We start from the raw sequence: 19,853 nt of genomic DNA on the forward strand, positions 1-19,853 counted from the left end.
TTAGTGGTTCCAAGCTCAACCTGTATTTCTTTTTTCAAGTAATCTTTCATCACCCACCCATAACTCAGTCCATGAACCAAAAAAAAAAAAAAAAAACCCTTGTAGAACTTGGAGATTAAGTAATGGATTAATGATAAGAGTGATGAAAAGTATCCTAAACCATCGGATTTAGATATGCAAATTCACCTCCCTAACCGAAGCTGGAGATTTTTCCCTAAAAAATTTAGGGTTTCGAAATTTAGGAAAGATGAATTTTTGAAGGATTGTATTTGTAGAAAACACTTTTGGGTAATGGATTAATGAGTTTTTGAAGCATCCTAACCATGGAACCAAACTTTAAAAACTAGGTTGAAACCGAAATAACTAGATACAAAACTGCAGCCCGAAATTTATATAAAAATATATTTTTTTTTCTCATATGTATGAATATATTTACATGATAAATCTATTTTTTGTTTTAAAGGATATTTACATGATAAACCAAAACAAATTGATAATAGAAACTGAAACCGAATCCAAATCGTTGCACCCTTATTGGATCATGTTTTGGACTCACTCATTCTCAAACCAAAACTGATCCAATGTGATAATATTCTTTGAGATTCTTTTCTTAAAATAAAAATAAAAATAAAAGATTTTGCCATAAAAAAGTTGAGCTTGCGATGCTAAATGAGTGGTTAAAGTTAGACCCCTATTGTATCATAGTGGGCTGAATTTGAGACTGACCTGCTCCAGTTCCATTTTGGATTTAGAAGGTCCCAAAGTGTCTATGAACTCTAATTGCCATAATATTTGACCAGGTATTGAAAATTATGGTTTAATAAGTTTTTCTTTACCCATGGAGCAGGAAGAATCTCCTCACTACTCATTATGTGACCCAGTGAATGGATGTTTATGTCATTATCAACTCCCACCTCTATTGTATACGGTTGAAAACATCGTCCCTAATCGGATCAGACGGGACCGATGGTAGTGGTGAAAGAATTCTTACTTCAAATAAAGATGATAATTCATAGCGATACATGAAAAGAAAAATTCATGTTTTAGAACCTATGGACCACCAAGACTCATGAGTTTTAAGTTTTTACTATGAATAAAAGTCGTCCACATATTCAAATTAAAACCTATATAAAATGATCATATATAGTTTCTCACTCTGATTTATGCTTGACATGTTAAAATTTCATCCAACTAAGTGAATGTAAGGATGTGACATCTTACTTGATCATCGAATCCCCCAATGAACGCGGGTGAAGGAAAACTTAGTCCTAATTGATTAATACAAAGAGCATCAGAAGTCGTATATTTTCATGTGCAAGATCGAGCTATATATGATGGCTAGATCTAAAACTGAAAGTGCTCACCCTTCTAATCAAAAGAAAGTTCCTGTGCTGGCTCTAGATTATTTTTTCTTTATTCTATTGGATTCTCTTTTGGCCCTAGATTACAAGGTACATAATCGGAAATAAATGGATGAATACAACACTTGGGGAAAATAGTTGGATCTTCAAGGGTCATCACTTTGGTTGGAACTCCAGTGCTGCAATTGTACCAAATCAAATTGTCAAAATTCGACACCAAAATACTTTCCATTGTGTCCATTTCCAATAGAGAATACCCTCGTCTACCCATATTCCCGTCTGGTCGTTTCAAGCTCAACCTGTATTTCTTTTTCCATGTCTCTTTTAAGTAATCCTCCATCACCCAAAGCTCAATCCATGATCAAAATTCATCAATCTCCTTAAGTTTAGGAGTGTATATCATCCCAAGATGCCCACCACAATTTACTAAAGTTTTGTCAGTTCCAAGGTCACAATTCATAGCATCTACTTCTTCCTCTTCTGATTGAGGAGGCAACATGATAAACCTCCCATTCTCTTTATAAAGATCGAAAGCAAATATTTGTTTTTGTTTACCAATGGAGGTTAACCAGTGAAAATAACCATGCAAAAAAACCTCCGGTTTCAAATCAAATTGAACAGAATAAAGCAACATCCCAACTTCTGATTGTGTCCTCCATGCCCAGTTCTTGGAATCAAATATCTCACAATACTGAAAACAACCCCAATAGTAACAGGGTGAGAATCGAACAATCTTGTAATGCAACGGATTTGATTTCACTACCACTAACCCCATTATCTCTGCGTAGCAGGTTTGCACACATAGTAGCTGATGATGATGAAATTGAATTAGTAAAAATGCTATATATATACATACATATAATTTAGGAAACCAAATAACGCCTACAACTAAAATGGCGTATCAAATGCACGAAGCTCCTGTCACTGCATAATCTGGGGAGGGTCAAAACTCATAATCTATGCAACCTTACCATTGCTTTCGTAGAGAGACTATTTCAAAGCTCGAACCTGTGACCATTTGATCACAATGGAACAACCTTTACCCTTACACGAAGACCCACCTTCTAAACAATAACACCTTGAACATAAATTGTAATTGAACCAAAAGAGATAAAATTAATAAAAGTAGCCATTAATACCTCCTCTTTGTGCGCGTAAAGCGATCGCCTTTACTGATGCAGCAAATCAGACCTTGTGCGTGATAAGAAGAGGTGCTAATCCAAAGGTCTATCTCTGCCATAAAATCAAGAGAGATCGATGCTGGAGAGGATGCATTAAGGGAGCGGACAACGCTGGAGTTGAATCTATTCTTCATAAAATACTTAATGAAGTAACCAGAAACTGATTGTGTTCTCTGAGAATGGAGGCGTATGAATGTGGAATCATATGTGAGAGCATTCCAATCTCTGCAAACCCATCTACATCGCCGGAGAAATCATCGAGAGCCACATAAGTTAGTATCTCGTACAGGATTTCACCAGGTAATATTATTGTTGGTGAAGAAGAAAAAGATCGTGAGTTGCTGCTATACTCTCCTTCTTCTTCTTCTTCTTCCTTCATTATTAACTAGCGGATGATTTGATTGCTAATTAGAAGATCAATCTCAAGAGATAGCTTTTCTAAATTTAAAGAGTTAGTTTGGAGATTAAATCGGTGCGTTTGCTTGGAGGTTAAGTAATGGATTAGTGATTATATTCTAATAGGGATCAAAACCATCCTCAACCTTCGGATTTGGATAATTCACCTCCCTAACCAGACATTAAGATTTTGCCATAAAAATTTGAGCGTTTCCAAATTTTGGAAAGATGAGTTTTAAAAAGATGAGTTAAGTAATGGATTAGTGATTATTTTTTTCTTTTTATTTTTATGGTAAATAGGGTTTAAAGAATCATGGATTTTGAACACCATTCTCCTCAACATGATGATTCATTGTATAATTATTAGGTTGGGTTTGAATGACCCGGTCCAGTTCCATTTTGGTTCCAGAAGATCTTTAAAGCGTATAACTTCCCAAATTGTGATTTTCTAAAAGGGTTTGCTATCAAAAATGGCGGCGAGACTCTTTAGTGATCCAATGTTTCATTGGGCACAATTCTTGAAGTCAATTTAATTTCCAAATTGTGATTTCTTCGAAGCAACACTAGGAAATTCCCCATCAAGGACCTAGAGAAGCATAATCGACGGTGTAGGAAAGTTCTGAAAGAAGGGCCCCTTTGGAAAATTGGTGTTGGGGACAAAATTCAAATTTGGACAGACCAATTTGTAACATCCCGATTTTCTCTAGAAATCTTTAGACATGTTTTTCATAATCGTCGTTTCAATCCCCGATGAAACCTTAAGATTTAGTATTTTCATCCGAAGATAATTTTATTTACAAACCTTCAGTATTTTCTCATTTGAAAATGTGTTAGGTGATGGATGGCATACAACAATTTAGTTTTGAGAATTTAATAAATTAGTGGTTTTTACTGTTGGTGAGTGGCTTAACCCATTGCTTTATATTTAAAATTTTAACTATAGAGATAAAAGGTCCAATGTTCGTGCTCCATCAATATCTTTTTATATAAAATAATTTTAAAACATTTTATTTGTCACCTATAAGTGGATCCCACCTGAAGATGTGGATGACACGTGTCATTGTAGGAAGCAAGGGCAAAGAAGGAAAGAAAAATGCATGAAATGTGATCAGGACATGTGTCATCCTAGGTAGCATGTGCATGGGTACTTGGAGGGGAGAAGGTGATATTGATGCTTATGTGGCAGTGGGGCTGCCACTTGGAAGGATAGGTTACGAATGAAGGGTGGATCATTGGTTGGTATACACGGTAACAAGAGGGTGAGTCAAAGGATATTAAGGTAAACTTACCTTAGTCAACCTGGTTGCATGGAAATGAATTGGTCAAGGCAAGACTAGGATTGTAATTTTGAGAAAGAAGGGTGTGTACCCTAGTCAAAGTAAGTGCAAGTGAAAGAGGATATGTGTATTCTACTTCTACTAGGAAACTATTGTGGGAGTCTCGGGTTTGTTAGGGCTGATATCCATACGATACCAATCTGGATCAATCAAAATCAGTTTGTATCGATAGAAAATGACAAAAAAAAAATGGGATTTTGTTGGATAATTTTCAATATCAGCTATTATCGGTTAGAAAATATTAAAAAATTATGAAAAATAAAAGTAAATTGGAAATCATGACGGATACCGATCCAATCTGGACCGATTCCATCCCGCGATTACAAACCATCTTAGAATCGTAAGTTGACCGATCTAGGGATATTTGGAATCGGTGTAGACTGTTATTGATCCAATCCATATGATTTTGACTGATCCAATCCGAGATTACAAACCATGAGTGGGACTTAACCAAAACTCATCTTTCTTAATATTTACAAAAAAAAAAAAAAAAAAGTAATAGTTTTCTAGTCGGGGTGTGGTTTACACCAACACTCCCATGTGTCTATCTCTCTCCTCAAAACAAGGGGCTAAGGTTTCTTTTCTTATAGGCCCGTTTGTTTAGAGGAGAATTAGGTGGGGTGGAAAAATTCTGATGTGGCACTACAAAATCCCACCCAAATCTTGTATGGTTATCCTCGGTGGTATAGTTACAAAAGCCAAGGGAACATCATTAATTACTGTCTACTGTAACTTTACCTCAAAATTTCCATACACCCTAATAAAATCAACATGTGAGTCCCATCTTCCAAACAAGCCCACCCCACCTTCCCCACTAAAAGCAAACGGGACAGTGGGCCACAGCGAAGAGAGATACATTCATGGGAGTGCAAGTGTTGGCCACACTCCAAGACAGAGGTTTTTTTTTTTTTTTCCTTAACAATATAGAAGTAAAAATTAACAAAGTAGCAATATCTGTACTGTGTGCTGTGATCTGATTTTACTCATGCAGTAAACCAGACCTTGTAGCGCTCATAATTAGAGGCTCTAATCCAAATGTTCATTTCCGGCATAATGTCAACAGATATCGATGACGGAGAGGATGCATTAATGGAGCGGACAAATCTTGTGTGGAAGGTAGTCTTAGTAAGATATTGAATGGGGTAACCAGAAACTGATTGTGTTCTCTAACAATGGAGGCTTATGAATGTGGAGTCATATGAGAGCACATTCCAATCTCTGCAAACCTATCTGCATCGCTGGAGAAGATCATCGAGAGACGCATGAATTAGAATCCTACAGAGGATTTCACCAGGTAATATTGTTGGTGAAGAAGATTGTGAGTTGCATTACTGTCCTTGTTCTTCTTCTCCTCTTTCCTTCATTACTAACGGAAGTTTGGAGGTAAAGTCGGTGTGTTTTAGGTAAAGTAGGTAGCTAACCTTGTAAAACTTGGAGAGGAAGTAATGAATTAATGATTTATAGTTGCCTAGAACCGATGAACTGAATCGAACATAAACTGATATGAGTTTATTGGTTCATGTTTCGGGTTGGTGTTCTGTGATACTGAAACCAAATCAGACCATACCTCAACTGATAAGACATCAAACCAAACTTAAAAACTGGATTGAAACCGAAATAACCACATAAGAAACTAAAAGAGCAACCCAAAATTCAGATAAAAATACACTTTTTCCATATAGTATGAATATATTTACTGTAAGATTTCCATAAGGTGGGCTGACATAGTCCACTTTTATTTTATTAAAATCGGTTTAGTTGTAAGGTGGGCTGACATAGTCCACTTTTATTTTATTAAAATCGGTTTAGTTGTGTTGATGGGAGCTGCCTTAATGGTATGAGTCCAGTTACTATGTGTGGACCTAAAGTATTGTTTCCTTAATGGGAAGGAAACCCTAGTTTCTATGCAGGGTTGGTCCCTGCCCTCACCACTATAAATAGTTGTCACTGACCCATTAAGTGATCACTGTGAGAAAATCTAAAGTTGAGTGGAAGAGGGCAGACCAGATCAACAGTTCATGTGCGACAGAGATCGTCAAGAGTTCGGCTTCCACAACCACGGATCCAGGTACGTCAAAAACACCACTGTGATCTTGTATGCTCATTGATCTCCATGAATATTCCGCGTGTTTTATTCTATCAATGGTATCAAAGCCTGATCATGGTTGAACAATGTGGCTATAGTTCTTAATTTTATCATTGTCGTGGGTAAATTGATACAAATAAAAAATAAAAAATAAAAAATAAAAAAATAAAAAAATTTCTGTTGTGGCATCGGCCATGGCCGAAACCATGGCCGAATGTTGTTGGTTCCCAACTCTTTCTATTTTTTTTTTGACAGCCACATAAACTATAAAAAAAAAAAAAAAAAAAAAAAGGAGAAATCTGCTGAACCATGGCAGTGATAAATCTGGTTAGGTTTTGATGTTTTTTTTTTTTCTCGCAAAAATGTGGCTGCCGATTGGTTTTTTCGGCCTATTGAGGCAAGGGTTATGGTCACCGAAGGTCGGCGAATGGTTGCCTGATGTTTGTGGTCATTCGCTTGCATTTTTTCGTCGTTAGCGGTTTTTGATTTGGCCACCGTAAGAGGCGGCAAAGGAGATATTGAAATCTCAAAAGAGTTTTTAGCCATTGGTTTTTTTTTTTTTTTTCCCGGCCAATCGACGCCGGGGTTGTGTTCGCCGGAGCACGAGGATCCTTCGTCGGGATCTACCCTGGTCGCCGGCATGTGGTTTGGCCGCCGCTAAGGACGGCAGAATGGGTTTTAAATAACCCTAAAAAGCTTTTCGTTTTTCTGGTTCGTTTTGGGGAAGAAGATGGGGGAATATTCCCATCTGATTCCCCCCATTTAGAAATATTTAAAAAAAAAAAAAAAAAAAAGAAGGGAAAAAGTCAAAAAAGGTGACAGTAAAAGTCAAATTTCAAAAAGGTCAGGTTTGTTTTGCCAGAAACAGAAATGAAGTTGTTTTGGATTTTATTTATAGTTTATTTCTGGTTTATTTCTCCTTTCATTTATAAACAGAAATAAATAATGAAGTTTTGGTTTCCATTTTGTTTCTATTTATACCTTGTGCTATTCTAATCTGTCACGATAGGGAACACACAACTTCTAACACTTGGAAAATTTTGATGTGTTTCCAATTTTTCACATTGTGAGACTTTGTGATTGTCATTGTGTTGGTATATTATTTACTTGTTGGATCTAGCAATGGCATGATATGAACACCTTGGATATATTAATTGTTTCATACTCTAGTGTTCCATAATACAGTACAAATCTTTGATGATATACATTGTAACAATATGACATATGTGATGTATATCTCGTGATTGTTTGTTATTACCATCATGAGGCAATGTTCGTATATTGTGGTGTTCCAACAGGAACACGTTTATGTGCTAAGATTTGTACCTTGTTATGTTGAAAATTGGCACGATAGGGAACTAGTATGCAAGGTAATACTTAGTGTTATTTCAGTTGTACTTGTTACATGCCTAAAGAAGACTTTTAACAGAAATAAAATGAGCCCATTCGGTTTTTTTTGGTGGCTTATTATTATTATAAAGTCCATTAAATTTAAAAATGTGTAATAAGTATATAAGCCTGTATTAATTTTTCTTTATTAAAGGCTTATCATCGTTTCATGTTATGTTTATCATATTGTCATATTGACTGATCGAACCGGTGGGAGGATGTAACTATGTACTCCGAGCCGGTTATATGGTTCGACCAATGAGACAATATACTTATGAACTTTGTTTAGTTTTTTGGCTCAATTTTGTCTGTTTTGGTTCAATTCAGGCTATGGATTATTTGTAGAAAATGATTTGGTTCATTCCATTTATAGAAATAATATTTTGGTTGATATAATTCATGGAAACATTTCAGAGATTCCAATGGTTGAATTATTTCTATTGTGGAAACAGTTTTAGTAAAATTGATTTCAAAATTAATTTTTAAGATTATTGTTAAGCCATTTCTGAACCGTTTTGACCATGAATTTTAAGAGTACCTTGAATCGGTGGGAGTATAAAATTTAAGTTAAGGGTAATTTAATGTTCTATACAGTGTCAGGAACATGTTAAAGTATACTTTCAATTTGAGAGATATTAAATTAAACTCCCACATAAGATTTTGTTTGGTTGCATTAAGTATCCCTTGACCTTTTAAGGTGTTGTTTGGATACATTACGTAAATTTTGGTGCATATTGGTTGTTTAATTGGCCAATCATCTATGTTTTGTTTTCCCTCATGCTATGTCACATACATGTACGATTTACAACATCACATTTTGGACTATTCTATGTGTGGATTCAGTGCCATTAAGGTTGTGACATCTAAGTAAGTCACAAGGCAGTAAGTAAAACCACATGTGTTATAATACATAAGGAACTCGTGACATTTTGTATCGTCATGAGGTATTATAATCAGTGATGCATGTTTTTTTGGTTATTTGTGACATTTAGGAAAACACAATCTTTAATGTGTGGTATTCACAAGTTTGCCATTGAGGGGATATTGTTGTCACATGTTCCATCATTTTATATCCCATAAAGTTATTTTAGACAATCCAATAAATATGTGAAGACATTGAAATTTTAATTTGTTGAAACTTGCGTATAGGATGGATATGATGATGCTCACATATGATTGAGCTTTTGGATCATTAAGGTAGTAAGCATGGGCTTATAAAGTTACAAATTAGATACTTCCATCATAGTTTTAATGAAACCTACTTGAAAAGTCTTATAAATGGATTGACTATAAATTGTTTAGGGAAGTGAATTAGAAATCATACGATTTTAAGTTTGTTCTATTGAAATAATTTCAGTTTTGACCTTATGATTATTGAGTTTGACTTCATTTCTAGAAATCGCTTCTGTTGATTGGTTCCATATATCATTTCTGGTCTTGAAAATTATTTATCAATAAACATTTGTGGATTACTTTCTGTGCTTACAGTCATTATTTTGGAACCTCTACGATGTCGTAATTATGAATCTATTGACTGGTTAGTCCTACTGTTGTTTATTGGTATTTTTGTCATCGAATTCCACTAGGTTGGGTTGACTCTATAATCCGGCCCTCAATTTATTTTGAGCCAGTAAACTCGTTGTCAGTATGATCTTTTGATTTTGACCGATTTTGGTCTTTTGGTTTAAGACAGAGATTCAAACAAGATTGATTAGTTCAACAGTGAACAAGTTTTTGATTTTATATGAAGTTTTCTTATGGTGTCACCATGGGAAGATAGAATTCTATCCTACTATGAGTGATGGATGCATCACATATTGATTTATATGCATTACAATGGCCTTTCATGAATTTTTTAGTCAATTTGATGTGTTTTGGACTTGCTCATCGATGTTATACAGTCTGTGACATTCGGTTTCGTCACAAGGGATTGCATGTAGCCTATTCTTGATATTGACATCCTATGATAATGATTTCCCTAAACGTCACGAAAGGATTAATTTATGTGACATTTCTGTAAATATATTGGCTATGTGTGTTTTATGATAAAAATAATATTGATGGAGATTATTAAAGTAAAATGGGCATTCAGCAGCAATCCAAGTCTATGGGATTCATGATTTAAATGATTACGGTTCCACTCAGTGGGCTAGTTATTTGGATTGTGAGATCATCATTGACTATTCGGATGGATTGCAGTCAAGGAAACCATATGGCGAATGATGTGCTCTTGCCACCACAGGTGAGTCATTGTTTGGTCGATTTCGCTTGATGGTGTGAGGGTAACGTTTTGGACTTCGCTGCTTTAGAGGTTCTTGTCTTGCCATCACAGGTGACGGAATCCTTAGAGTGGTGTTGTTGCAAGCGTCTCGCCTTACATGTGAGAGATTCCATTGCATATTGGGCGATCTTGCCACCATAGGTGTGACCCCGACGACGTCAGATCTTTCCCCAGTTTATGTTTTTCTACAGTTACTGAAAATAAAACTGGGATAAATCTGATTAATAAGCCCAAATTAATCAGTTTTCAGTTATATTATTGGGATATTGATATGCTTTTAGTTATTGCATATTGTATGTTTTGGTAAATTTTGTATGATCATGTTTACTAGCTTTAAGTTCCCAATTATCTTCTATCAAAATCTTGAATGGTTCCAATTTAAGGGATGGAAATGATTCTTTAATATTTTATGTGGCTACAGTGAGTATGGATTTTACCATTTTAAAGTTGACAAACCTCCCCAGCCTTTGGCTGACAGTTCCATTGAACATAAATGTCTTTATAAAATGTAGGAGGAGTCAAATCGGTTATGTTTGACAGTCATGATATACATTATGGATATGACCATCTAGAAAAGTAACATTCTGATTGAGAATGCTAAGGAACAGAAACTCATTACACCTGTAAACAGAAGATTCATTGTTTATGATGAGCTTTAAAGAACACTTACATGGATTTTGTTTTGCTTACACCCAGTTCTTATAATAGTGTGAGTGTGTTCTGTAAATAGATATTATAAATCATGACATACAAGTTGAGCTAAATGGAGATAAAATGTTCAATACATTTTTTGTATGGTACATTATTCAGTTATTCTTGTCTTAGTTTGACAATATTTATCTGAGGATCAGTGGGAGTTAGATAATATTTTCTTATATTTTATAGTGATAATATTCTTGCTGCCAGCAAGAATATTATCATTTTACTTTAGATAAAACAGTATTAATCATTTTGGTAAAAAAGATCTAGGTGAAGCCTCTTATGTTTAGGCATTAAGATTCACTGTAATAGAACTATACATATTCTTGGTTTGTTTAAAACAGATTTCTTGTTTGGTAAAAAAGATCTTGGTGAAGTCTCTTATGTTTAGGCATTAACATTCATCGTAATAGAACTATACATATTCTTGGTTTGTTTCAAAAAGATTTCTTGTGAAAGAAAACAGATTTACCAATACTCAGTGAATTCAGTTGAATAATACTCTTTGTGCATCTAATGTTGGTAGTTTAATGTAAACTCAAGAATACATATGGATTGATATTGCTTATTTTATAATTTTGGAGTAGCACATTAGGTAACTGCCAAGATGACAGATGGTGCTATATGTTAAGAGGGTGTCTTACGGACACCGACTGCTTTTCTCTATGCAAGCAGAGTTTTGTGACCTATTGTGATGTCACTGTTGAGACTCTATGACTGAGGAATTTTAACTCAAAATTTGATATTTATGCTTTCTTGTTAGAGAGAAAGTTTGTGAGTCATAAAACTCAGTTTGGTGCATTACTACAGATAGTATGCTTGTTGATTCTCTCACTAAGGATTTAACTCCAAAAGTTTTTTGGAGTATATCAGTAATATGGAACTTGTTAGTTCTTTTGATGCATTTTATTAGTGGGAGTTTTGCTTATATATACAGTTGCAACTGATTTCAGATTCTTGTCTTTACGTGACATGTTATTCTCGAGAATATACATGCATCTTTATTATGACCATTTGTTTATGTGTATATGTACACTTGATTAATCGCCTCATAGAGAATTAATTGAGGTCATATGTGGTGTATTTACTTCATTTGGTATACGAGGTTCCAGTCAATACACGCACATCTAGTTACTAAGTAAATGCATACAGATTCTATTGTGTATACTAGGTTATTTGCCTCATTCAGATATTTGAGGCTATGTGGTGTATTTGTCTCCTATGGTATTTGAGGCCTTCAGTAAATACACGCATATATTTTGTTCACTAAAAGAGCCTCATTCGGTTTCGAGGACGTGAACTAGTATGTTGGGACATTTGGACCCAGTCTCAACGAGCTTCCTTATATGAAGTGTTTGCGTTTGGGCGATGCTTATGGTAAGTGAGACCTCCAGCTTTTGTCTCATGCGGCTCATTCGGTTTCCGAGCCTGGACCAATTTGGAAATTGGCATGTTGATCATTATATCATGCATTTTCCATACCACTCTCATACTGTACAACCGAAGTCGATGAGACCATAAGCACTTTGACGTGTTAGGTCCCATGTCTCTTTAGATGTGATGATCTGCACTGTTGGGTGTTTGTAGTTTCATTCGGACCAAGGCATCAAGTTTAAGATATACTCCAGTCAACATTATCTTTTGTGGCCACAATCAGTTTGTCTAAATCAGAGAGTCGTTTTAAAAGGATTTCAAAATCAAAACTTGTGACATATGCAGCCCAAGTGGGAGATTGTAAGATTTCCATAAGGTGGGCTGGCATAGTCCACTTTTATTTTATTAAAACCGATTTAGTTGTGTTGATGGGAGCTGCCTTAATGGTATGAGTCCAGTTACTATGTGTGGACCTAAAGTATTGTTTCCTTAATGGGAAGGAAACCCTAGTTTCTATGCAGGGTTGGTCCCTGCCCTCACCACTATAAATAGTTGTCACTGACCCATTAAGTGACCACTCTGAGAAAATCTAAAGTTGAGTGGAAGAGGGCAGACCAGACCAACAGTTCATGTGCGACAGAGATCGTCAAGAGTTTGGCTTCCACAACCACGGATCCAGGTATGTCAAGAACACCACTGTGATCTTGTATGCTCATTGATCTCCATGAATATTCTGCGTGTTTTATTCTATCATTTACATGATAAACTGAAACCAAGTCGATAAGATCGAGAAACCAAAACTAAACCTATGCACCCTTATTGGATCATCTTTAGGACTCACTCATTCTCACGTCAAAACGGATCCAAACTGACCGATGGACTAATCTTTATCCCCTGCGGTTCCCTGCCCGATACAGTTCCTACAATTCCTCTCTTAGGGGGGCGACAATGACCACCTTCCCCCCTGCCCGAACACATTGCCCGGATGGAGTTCACCCCACTCTTATTAGAGGCACTAGGGAAGTGTACCGGAAAGAGAACTGCAGGTGATAATTTTCCCAGATGGACAACCCTAGACTAGAATGTGATAATATTCTAATGAGTTGAGATTCTTAAAAAAAAAAAAAAAAAGATTTTACCATAAAAAAGTTGAGCTTGTGACGCTAAATGAGTGGTTAGAGTTAGACCTCTATTGTATCATATTGGGTTGAGTTTGAATATGACGTGCTCCAGTTCCATTTGGGATTTAGAAGGTTCCAAAGCGTTTTTGAATTCTAACTGCCATAAATTTTTGATAAGGTATTGGAAATTATGGTTTAATAAGTTTTTCTTCAGCCATGGGACAGAAAGATTCTTCGCTACTCATTATGGGACTTAGTGATTGGACGATTATGTCATCACCAACTCCCACCTCTATTGTAGGTCGAAAACATTCTCCCTAATTCGATTAAACTGGACCAATGATAGTAGCGAAAGAATTTTTACTTCTCCATGAGGCATGAAGGGATTCTTTTCCAAAGGGGAAAGAGCGAGGATAACACATGCCGGCCTTTTTTTCTTATGACAAATAGTATTTTTTTCCCTCATGTAGAATCCACGTGCATTGCTCTACAGAGATATGTATGAACAAACTCCACAGGCTGCTATGCCTGAAAGTTAAGACTGCTAGAATAGTAGCATGAGCTTTTCCCAACTAACAATCTGCACACACAGTGCTCCCTTGGCTCAAGCATTAGGATGCCCCTTGCCAATTTGTTGCTAGCCCCATCACTATTAACTTCAACATATACCATGTGAACAAGACGAGAATGCCACAAATTGGGGTATCACTAACGAATTAGGCCATGTGGATTATGGTAGGCAGGTAATTCTATAAAGTTGTTAAATAGAGGTGTATTTTGAAGATGATAATTCATAGTGACACCTGGAAGGAAAAAGTTAAGTTAGAGAACTTGGACCGCCATGACCCATGAGTTTAAGTTTATACTATTAATTAAAGTCATCCACAAGTCCAACAGATTTTGTACGAGAGGGAAAGGCCTCTGTTAGCATAAACATGTTTAAAATGGATGTGTTTTCCGTTTTAAACACATTTTGTTGTATGTTTCCCAAACATATGGAAAAAAAAGGCAAATGACAAGCATTTCAGTTTCAAACGCGTTTAAAACACGTTCTCAATTTTTGGCGTTTTTTAAGACCTTAAACTTAAGTGACCATATATCTCTCTCTTGAACTCTGATCGGCCTGATTCTTTCACCAAAGTAAAGATGAACCGAAGGGCTACATTTTTCTCACCTTCATGTCAAGGTCAATGCACAGATACCAAAATTATAAGCATGTTTTTAAATAAAAATTTCTCAATTTATATGATAATAGTGCCCACTTTTTGTTTTCTTCTTTTTTTATTTTTTATTTTTTATTTTTTTGTTTTGAAATATAGACGCTTAAAACCTGTACCATCCATTTTCTGTTTTTTTACCATTCTTTGTTTTTTTTTGAAAAGACTCTCATATCCCTCAAAGGGAGGAAGAGAGTGAGAGATGCATAGGGTGCTAGCATACGGTATACCGCTAGCATACCCAGCCTTTTCCCATAATACATAGGAAGAAGTTTTTCTTCACCATAGGATCACCACCTCATCAATGGTCATAAAAATCTGCCCCACTACTTACAAATGGTTGAACATAACCACCCCTACTGTGTGCGATTCCCTATGGACATCGATGGAAGTCCTCGATCAATGAATACCCCACTCAACGTGCAATTTGGATCCTCTACTGCCAAGCTGCCCGGCAAGACCTCACTGCCAATACACAGCAAGGCACGGAATGACCGCCTTACCCCTGCAGAAGTTGTATATTTTCAAGTACAAGAGCTACAATGACTGAAGAAATAAAGGTGTTGGGAAGTGGAGAAGCCATTTCAGTCTTAGACTTAAAGTAGTGCTAAATCTAAAACTGAAAGTGGTCTCTTATATGTATGAGCTAGCCTTTCTCAAATATATAACTCAGTTCATCAAAAGAAAGTTCATGTGCTGCCACTATTTCATACCCTGCAGCTCTAGATTATTTTTTCTTTATTCTATTGGATTCTCTTTTGGCCCTAGATCACAAGGTACATAATCGAAAATAAATAAATGGATGAATACAAAATTCGTAAAAAATAGTTGGATCTTCAAAATCCGTCACCAAAATACTCAATGTATGATCCATTGTGTCCATTGCCAATATTGAAGAATACCTACCCAAGTCTACCCAGATTCCCGTTTGGTCGTTTCAAGCTCAACCTGTATTTAATTTCTTTTTCCAGGATGTCTCTTTTAAGTAATCCTCCATCACCCAAACCTCAATCCATAACCAAATAAAAGTAGTAATTAAAATCACTTTGTGCCCGTGATCTGATTGATTTTACTACTCACGCAGCAAACCAGACCAGACCTTGTGCGTGATAAGAAGAGGTACTAATCGGAAAGTGTAAATGTGGCATAAAGACGATGACGACGACGACGGAGAGGATACAATGGAGCGGACAAAGCTGGTGTATAATTCAAGTTTCTGGGAGGGGCAATGGTGCTGACATTATACAAATGATGACCTCATGTCCTTTGTTCCTTTGTAAAATGTCAGCACCATTGCCCTTCCTATACGAGAAACTGATTGTGTTCTCCTTCTTCCTTCGAATTCATTATAAACTAGCGGAAGATTTGATTCCTATGATCAATCTCGAAAGATAGCTTTTTAGGAGTTTAGAGATTAAAATGGTGCGTTTAGTTGGAGGTTAGTTTAAGTAGGTAGTTAGTGTTTTTGGTTTTTGTTTTGGTAGAAGTAGGTAGTTAGTTTTTTTTGGTTTTTGATAAAGTAGGTAGTTAGTTAGTTAGTTACCCCTGTAGAACTTGGAGAAGAAGTAATTAATGGATTAGTGATAATATTCTAATTAATAGTGCTGAAAAGCATCCTCAACCATCGGATTTAGATATTCAAATTCACTTCTCTAACCAAAGGTTGAGATTTTTCCATAATAAATTAAGCAGCGTTTCGATATTTTGGAAAGTAAGGTTTTGAAGGATTCATTCTATTAGTAGAAAACCCTTTTTTTTAGGACACCAGGCAGCATGGTCTTTCAAGGAAAGTGCTTCCTCTTTTGGGATGATTCTCTTTTCGGTTACGATGTCTCAAGTGGTTAATTAATTGTTGGACAAGTAATTGGATCTGCTGAGCTAGCAATCTGAAGGTCTTGGTGCAGAGTCATGGATGGATAGTGAGATGCTGATCAGGTTGGCCTGATGTTATCTTGAGCTAAGAAGTTGCAGAGTCAACCATTGGGATCGGCTCCTTGCTTTGCCTTATTCAAGTTACAATTGCCCATTTTAGATTGTTGGGATCAATGAGGATTTATGATATTAAAGTGGATATCCATTCGGTTTTGGCTACCATTGCTACTCCACTGGTGATTTTTTCATCTCCCAAAGATATTTTTCAAATATCCATTTGTATTGTTGGCTGTGTTTACAACTTTGTTTCTAGGGAATCTATTGATGTTATTAATCCCCTAGTCTAGAAGGCCGTGTTGATGCTATGTGAGGCACTTTGGTCATATTTCATTCCTTGGTTTTTGATACTTTGTATCCATGCAAACCTTATAAATTCATGTTGTTTATCTGAACAAAACTATTTTTTTACCCCAAAAAAAAAAAAACAAGGGCAATTGCCTAGATCTACTGGGTAAAAATAAAATTTACAAAAATGGTGGTTATCAATCATATTTTACATTTACTAGTAAGATTTTGAAAAGATTTACTAAATCCCTATACGAGTAAAAAATACTTAAGGAATAACCTAAAATACCCTCAACATCATTCTCTCGGGTGTGTACATGTGGTGTGTATATCATCGCCCCCAACAATGGCCATAAAAATCTGACCCCCTTAATTATGAATGCTCTAGCCTGACCCTACTGTGCAATTCCCTATGGACACGTACCGATCAAAGACCTCACCGTGGCTGAGAGAAAACTCGATCCTAATACATACAAAAGGATCCCAAAATGAAAGATCGAGAAACAAGTAGTTAGAAGTTATATATTTTCAAGTGCAAGAGTAGAGTTAGATCTAAAACTGAAAGTGGTCTCTGAATATGTATACATTGAAGAAGGTATCGCAAACAAGAGCCCTTATCAAATATAATCTAAAACCCCAAAAGGAAGTTCCTATGCTGTTACAGGATAAACTATTTTGTATCATTTTTTTTTCCTCCCCTTTTCTTTTGGGTACGTTCTTCTATTTTGGACCTAGATCACAAGGCAGAGAATCGGAATTAAATTTATGAATAGAACGAATTGAAGTAGTAGTTGTTGGAATTTCAAGGTTCTTCACTTTGGTTAGAACTCCAGTGGTGCAATTGTACCAAATGAGCTTGTCAGAAGTCCTCACCAAAATAGTAATACTATCATCCATTGTGTCCACTGCCAGTATATAATACCATCCCACAATCTGCTCTAGTGGTTTCAAGCTCAACCTGTATTTCTTTTTCCAGGATGTCTCTTCCAAGTAATCTTCCATCACCCATACCTCAATCCATGGACATTGCTCCATACACGGCAATTTAGGTGTGTATAACACCCCAAGATGCCCTTTACAGTTCACCAATATTTTTTCAAGTGGAACTTCACAATTCATAGCTTCTGCTACTTTTTCCTGATCCCCTCCTTCCTCTAATGATGATGAGGATGATAATTGTGATCGGGGGGGAACCTTGATTAGCCTCCAATTCTCTTTATAAACATCGAAAGCAAATATTATTTCTTGTTCATCAATGAAAGTTAACCAGTGAAAAGAGCCATGTAAAAGAACCTCACCTTCATTATCAAAGTGAATAAAATAAGGAAACCTTTCGAATTCTGAATGCACCCTCCATGCCCAGTTCTTCGAATCAAATATCTCACAATACTGTAAAAGAAAATCGTTTCTGCACTGTGAGAATCGAATGATCTTGAAATGCAAAGGATTTGATTTCATTACTGCTATGGCCATTTCCTCACCGTAACCGAGAATCGTAGGGTTTGGAATTTTTGTCCACTGCTGCGTCATAGGCTTGCACACATAGTACCTGATGATAAGATGAAATTAATTGGATTATTAAATTAAAAATATAAAATATATAACTAAATAAAGAATATGAAATTCCTAATTTCAATGCACAAAATATGCATACACTAATAATACTTAGGCATTGTTTGGTATGCATTCTTAGTCGATTTTGCTCTTTCGGATCATAAAAATAGTTGTTTTAATCATCCAATAATGCAAAATCGACCTAGAATGCATACCAAACATAACCCTAGACTTTGTTTGGTATATGCATTCTTAACTAAAAATGAGACCATTGTTTTAGCTAATCCATTCTTGATTTTAAATAGGGATAAACCTCCTCATCAAAGGTCCCAAAGGTTTACGAACAGAGCTTGCCGGACTGAATTTGTGGCCTGAGCTGAAGAAATCAGGATTGAATTCGTCTGCGGCCTGTGGTTGATCGGATCGGCATGAATTTCATGCCGATACAATGATTGGTAGACGAGATCCTGGGTTGAGCAGCAATTTTTTGTATTTTTAATTGAGCTTGTCTACCAACCATTAGATCCGCATGAAATCCATGTGACAGCTTGTGAGTTGAGCACAGCAATACGATGGCTGCTCAAACCCTAGGCTGCAAACAAGTTCGATCCAAGAAATCAAGCAATACAAAAGTGCAAATCCTACCCCCTACAAAGAGCTAGAGTAAAAGAATGAGAGAAGGATAAATAAATTTTAGTAAACATGAGACAGATAGATAGAGAGAGAGAGGGCAAAAATTAACAAAGTAGGAATTAATTAATTAATTAATACCTGTGTGTGAGTTCACTGAAGCAGCAAAGCAGACCTTGTGCGTGATAAGTAGAGGCTCTAATCCTAATGTTCATCTCCGGCATAAAGTCGAGAGAGATGGATGATGAGGGAGAGGATGCAATGGAGTGGACAAAGTTGATGTGGAAGGTGGTATTCTTGGTAAGATATTCAATGAGGTAACCAGAAACTGATTGTGTTCTTTCACAATGGAGGCGTCTGAGTGTGGAGTCATATGTGAGACCATTCCATTCTCTGCAAACCCATCTGCATCGCCGGAGAAGATCATCGAAAGGCACATAAGTTAATATCTCATACAGGATTTCACCAGGTAATATTATTGTTGAGTTGCAGTACTCTCCTTGTTCTTCTTCTCCTTTTTCCTTCATTGCTATTGCTAACTAACTAGCGGAAGATTTGATTGCTAAGAAGATCAATCTCATCTCAATAGTAGAACTCGGAGAGAAAGTAATTGATTATTAATGCGTAATGGATTAATGATTTATAGTTGTCTTTCAATTTTGGGTCAACCAAGGACTCCGTGTTTTTGTAGAACTTGGAGAGTGGAAGTAATGGATTAATGATTTAAAGTTGCAGTTTGGGCTATAATCTTATAAAATAATATTCCCCATTCCTTTTTCTTTTTTTTGTTGGTAGAAATAATATTCCCTATTCCCTATTCTAAATTCTAATGGTATAGAAAAAGCAACCGAAACCCTTGGATTTAAATGTGAAAATTCACCTCGTTAACCTAAGGTCGAGATTTTTTGTTTTTTTTTTTAAAAAGAAAACAAAACCAGAGGCAGTATTTGGTATGTATTCTTAGAATGCATTCTTAACCTAGAATGAGAATGTTGTTTGGCAAGGAAACC

At 36.0% G+C, this 19,853-nt stretch overlaps 1 protein-coding gene across 1 annotated transcript; it reads right to left on the reverse strand.

The window, feature by feature from the left end:
• Nucleotides 1-17,379: 17,379 nt before the first annotated feature.
• On the reverse strand, nt 17,380-19,370 carry LOC122643206 (F-box only protein 6-like). Its single transcript, XM_043836854.1, has 2 exons — nt 18,985-19,370; nt 17,380-18,208 (listed from the first exon to the last, which is right to left on the reverse strand). Exons 1-2 carry the CDS (start codon nt 19,368-19,370, stop codon nt 17,380-17,382), a joined length of 1,215 nt encoding a protein of 404 aa, XP_043692789.1.
• Between the last annotated feature and the right edge of the window lie 483 nt (nt 19,371-19,853).

This window comes from Telopea speciosissima, chromosome 10 (genome assembly GCF_018873765.1).
Source record: "Telopea speciosissima isolate NSW1024214 ecotype Mountain lineage chromosome 10, Tspe_v1, whole genome shotgun sequence".
Taxonomy (NCBI): Eukaryota; Viridiplantae; Streptophyta; class Magnoliopsida; order Proteales; family Proteaceae; genus Telopea; species Telopea speciosissima.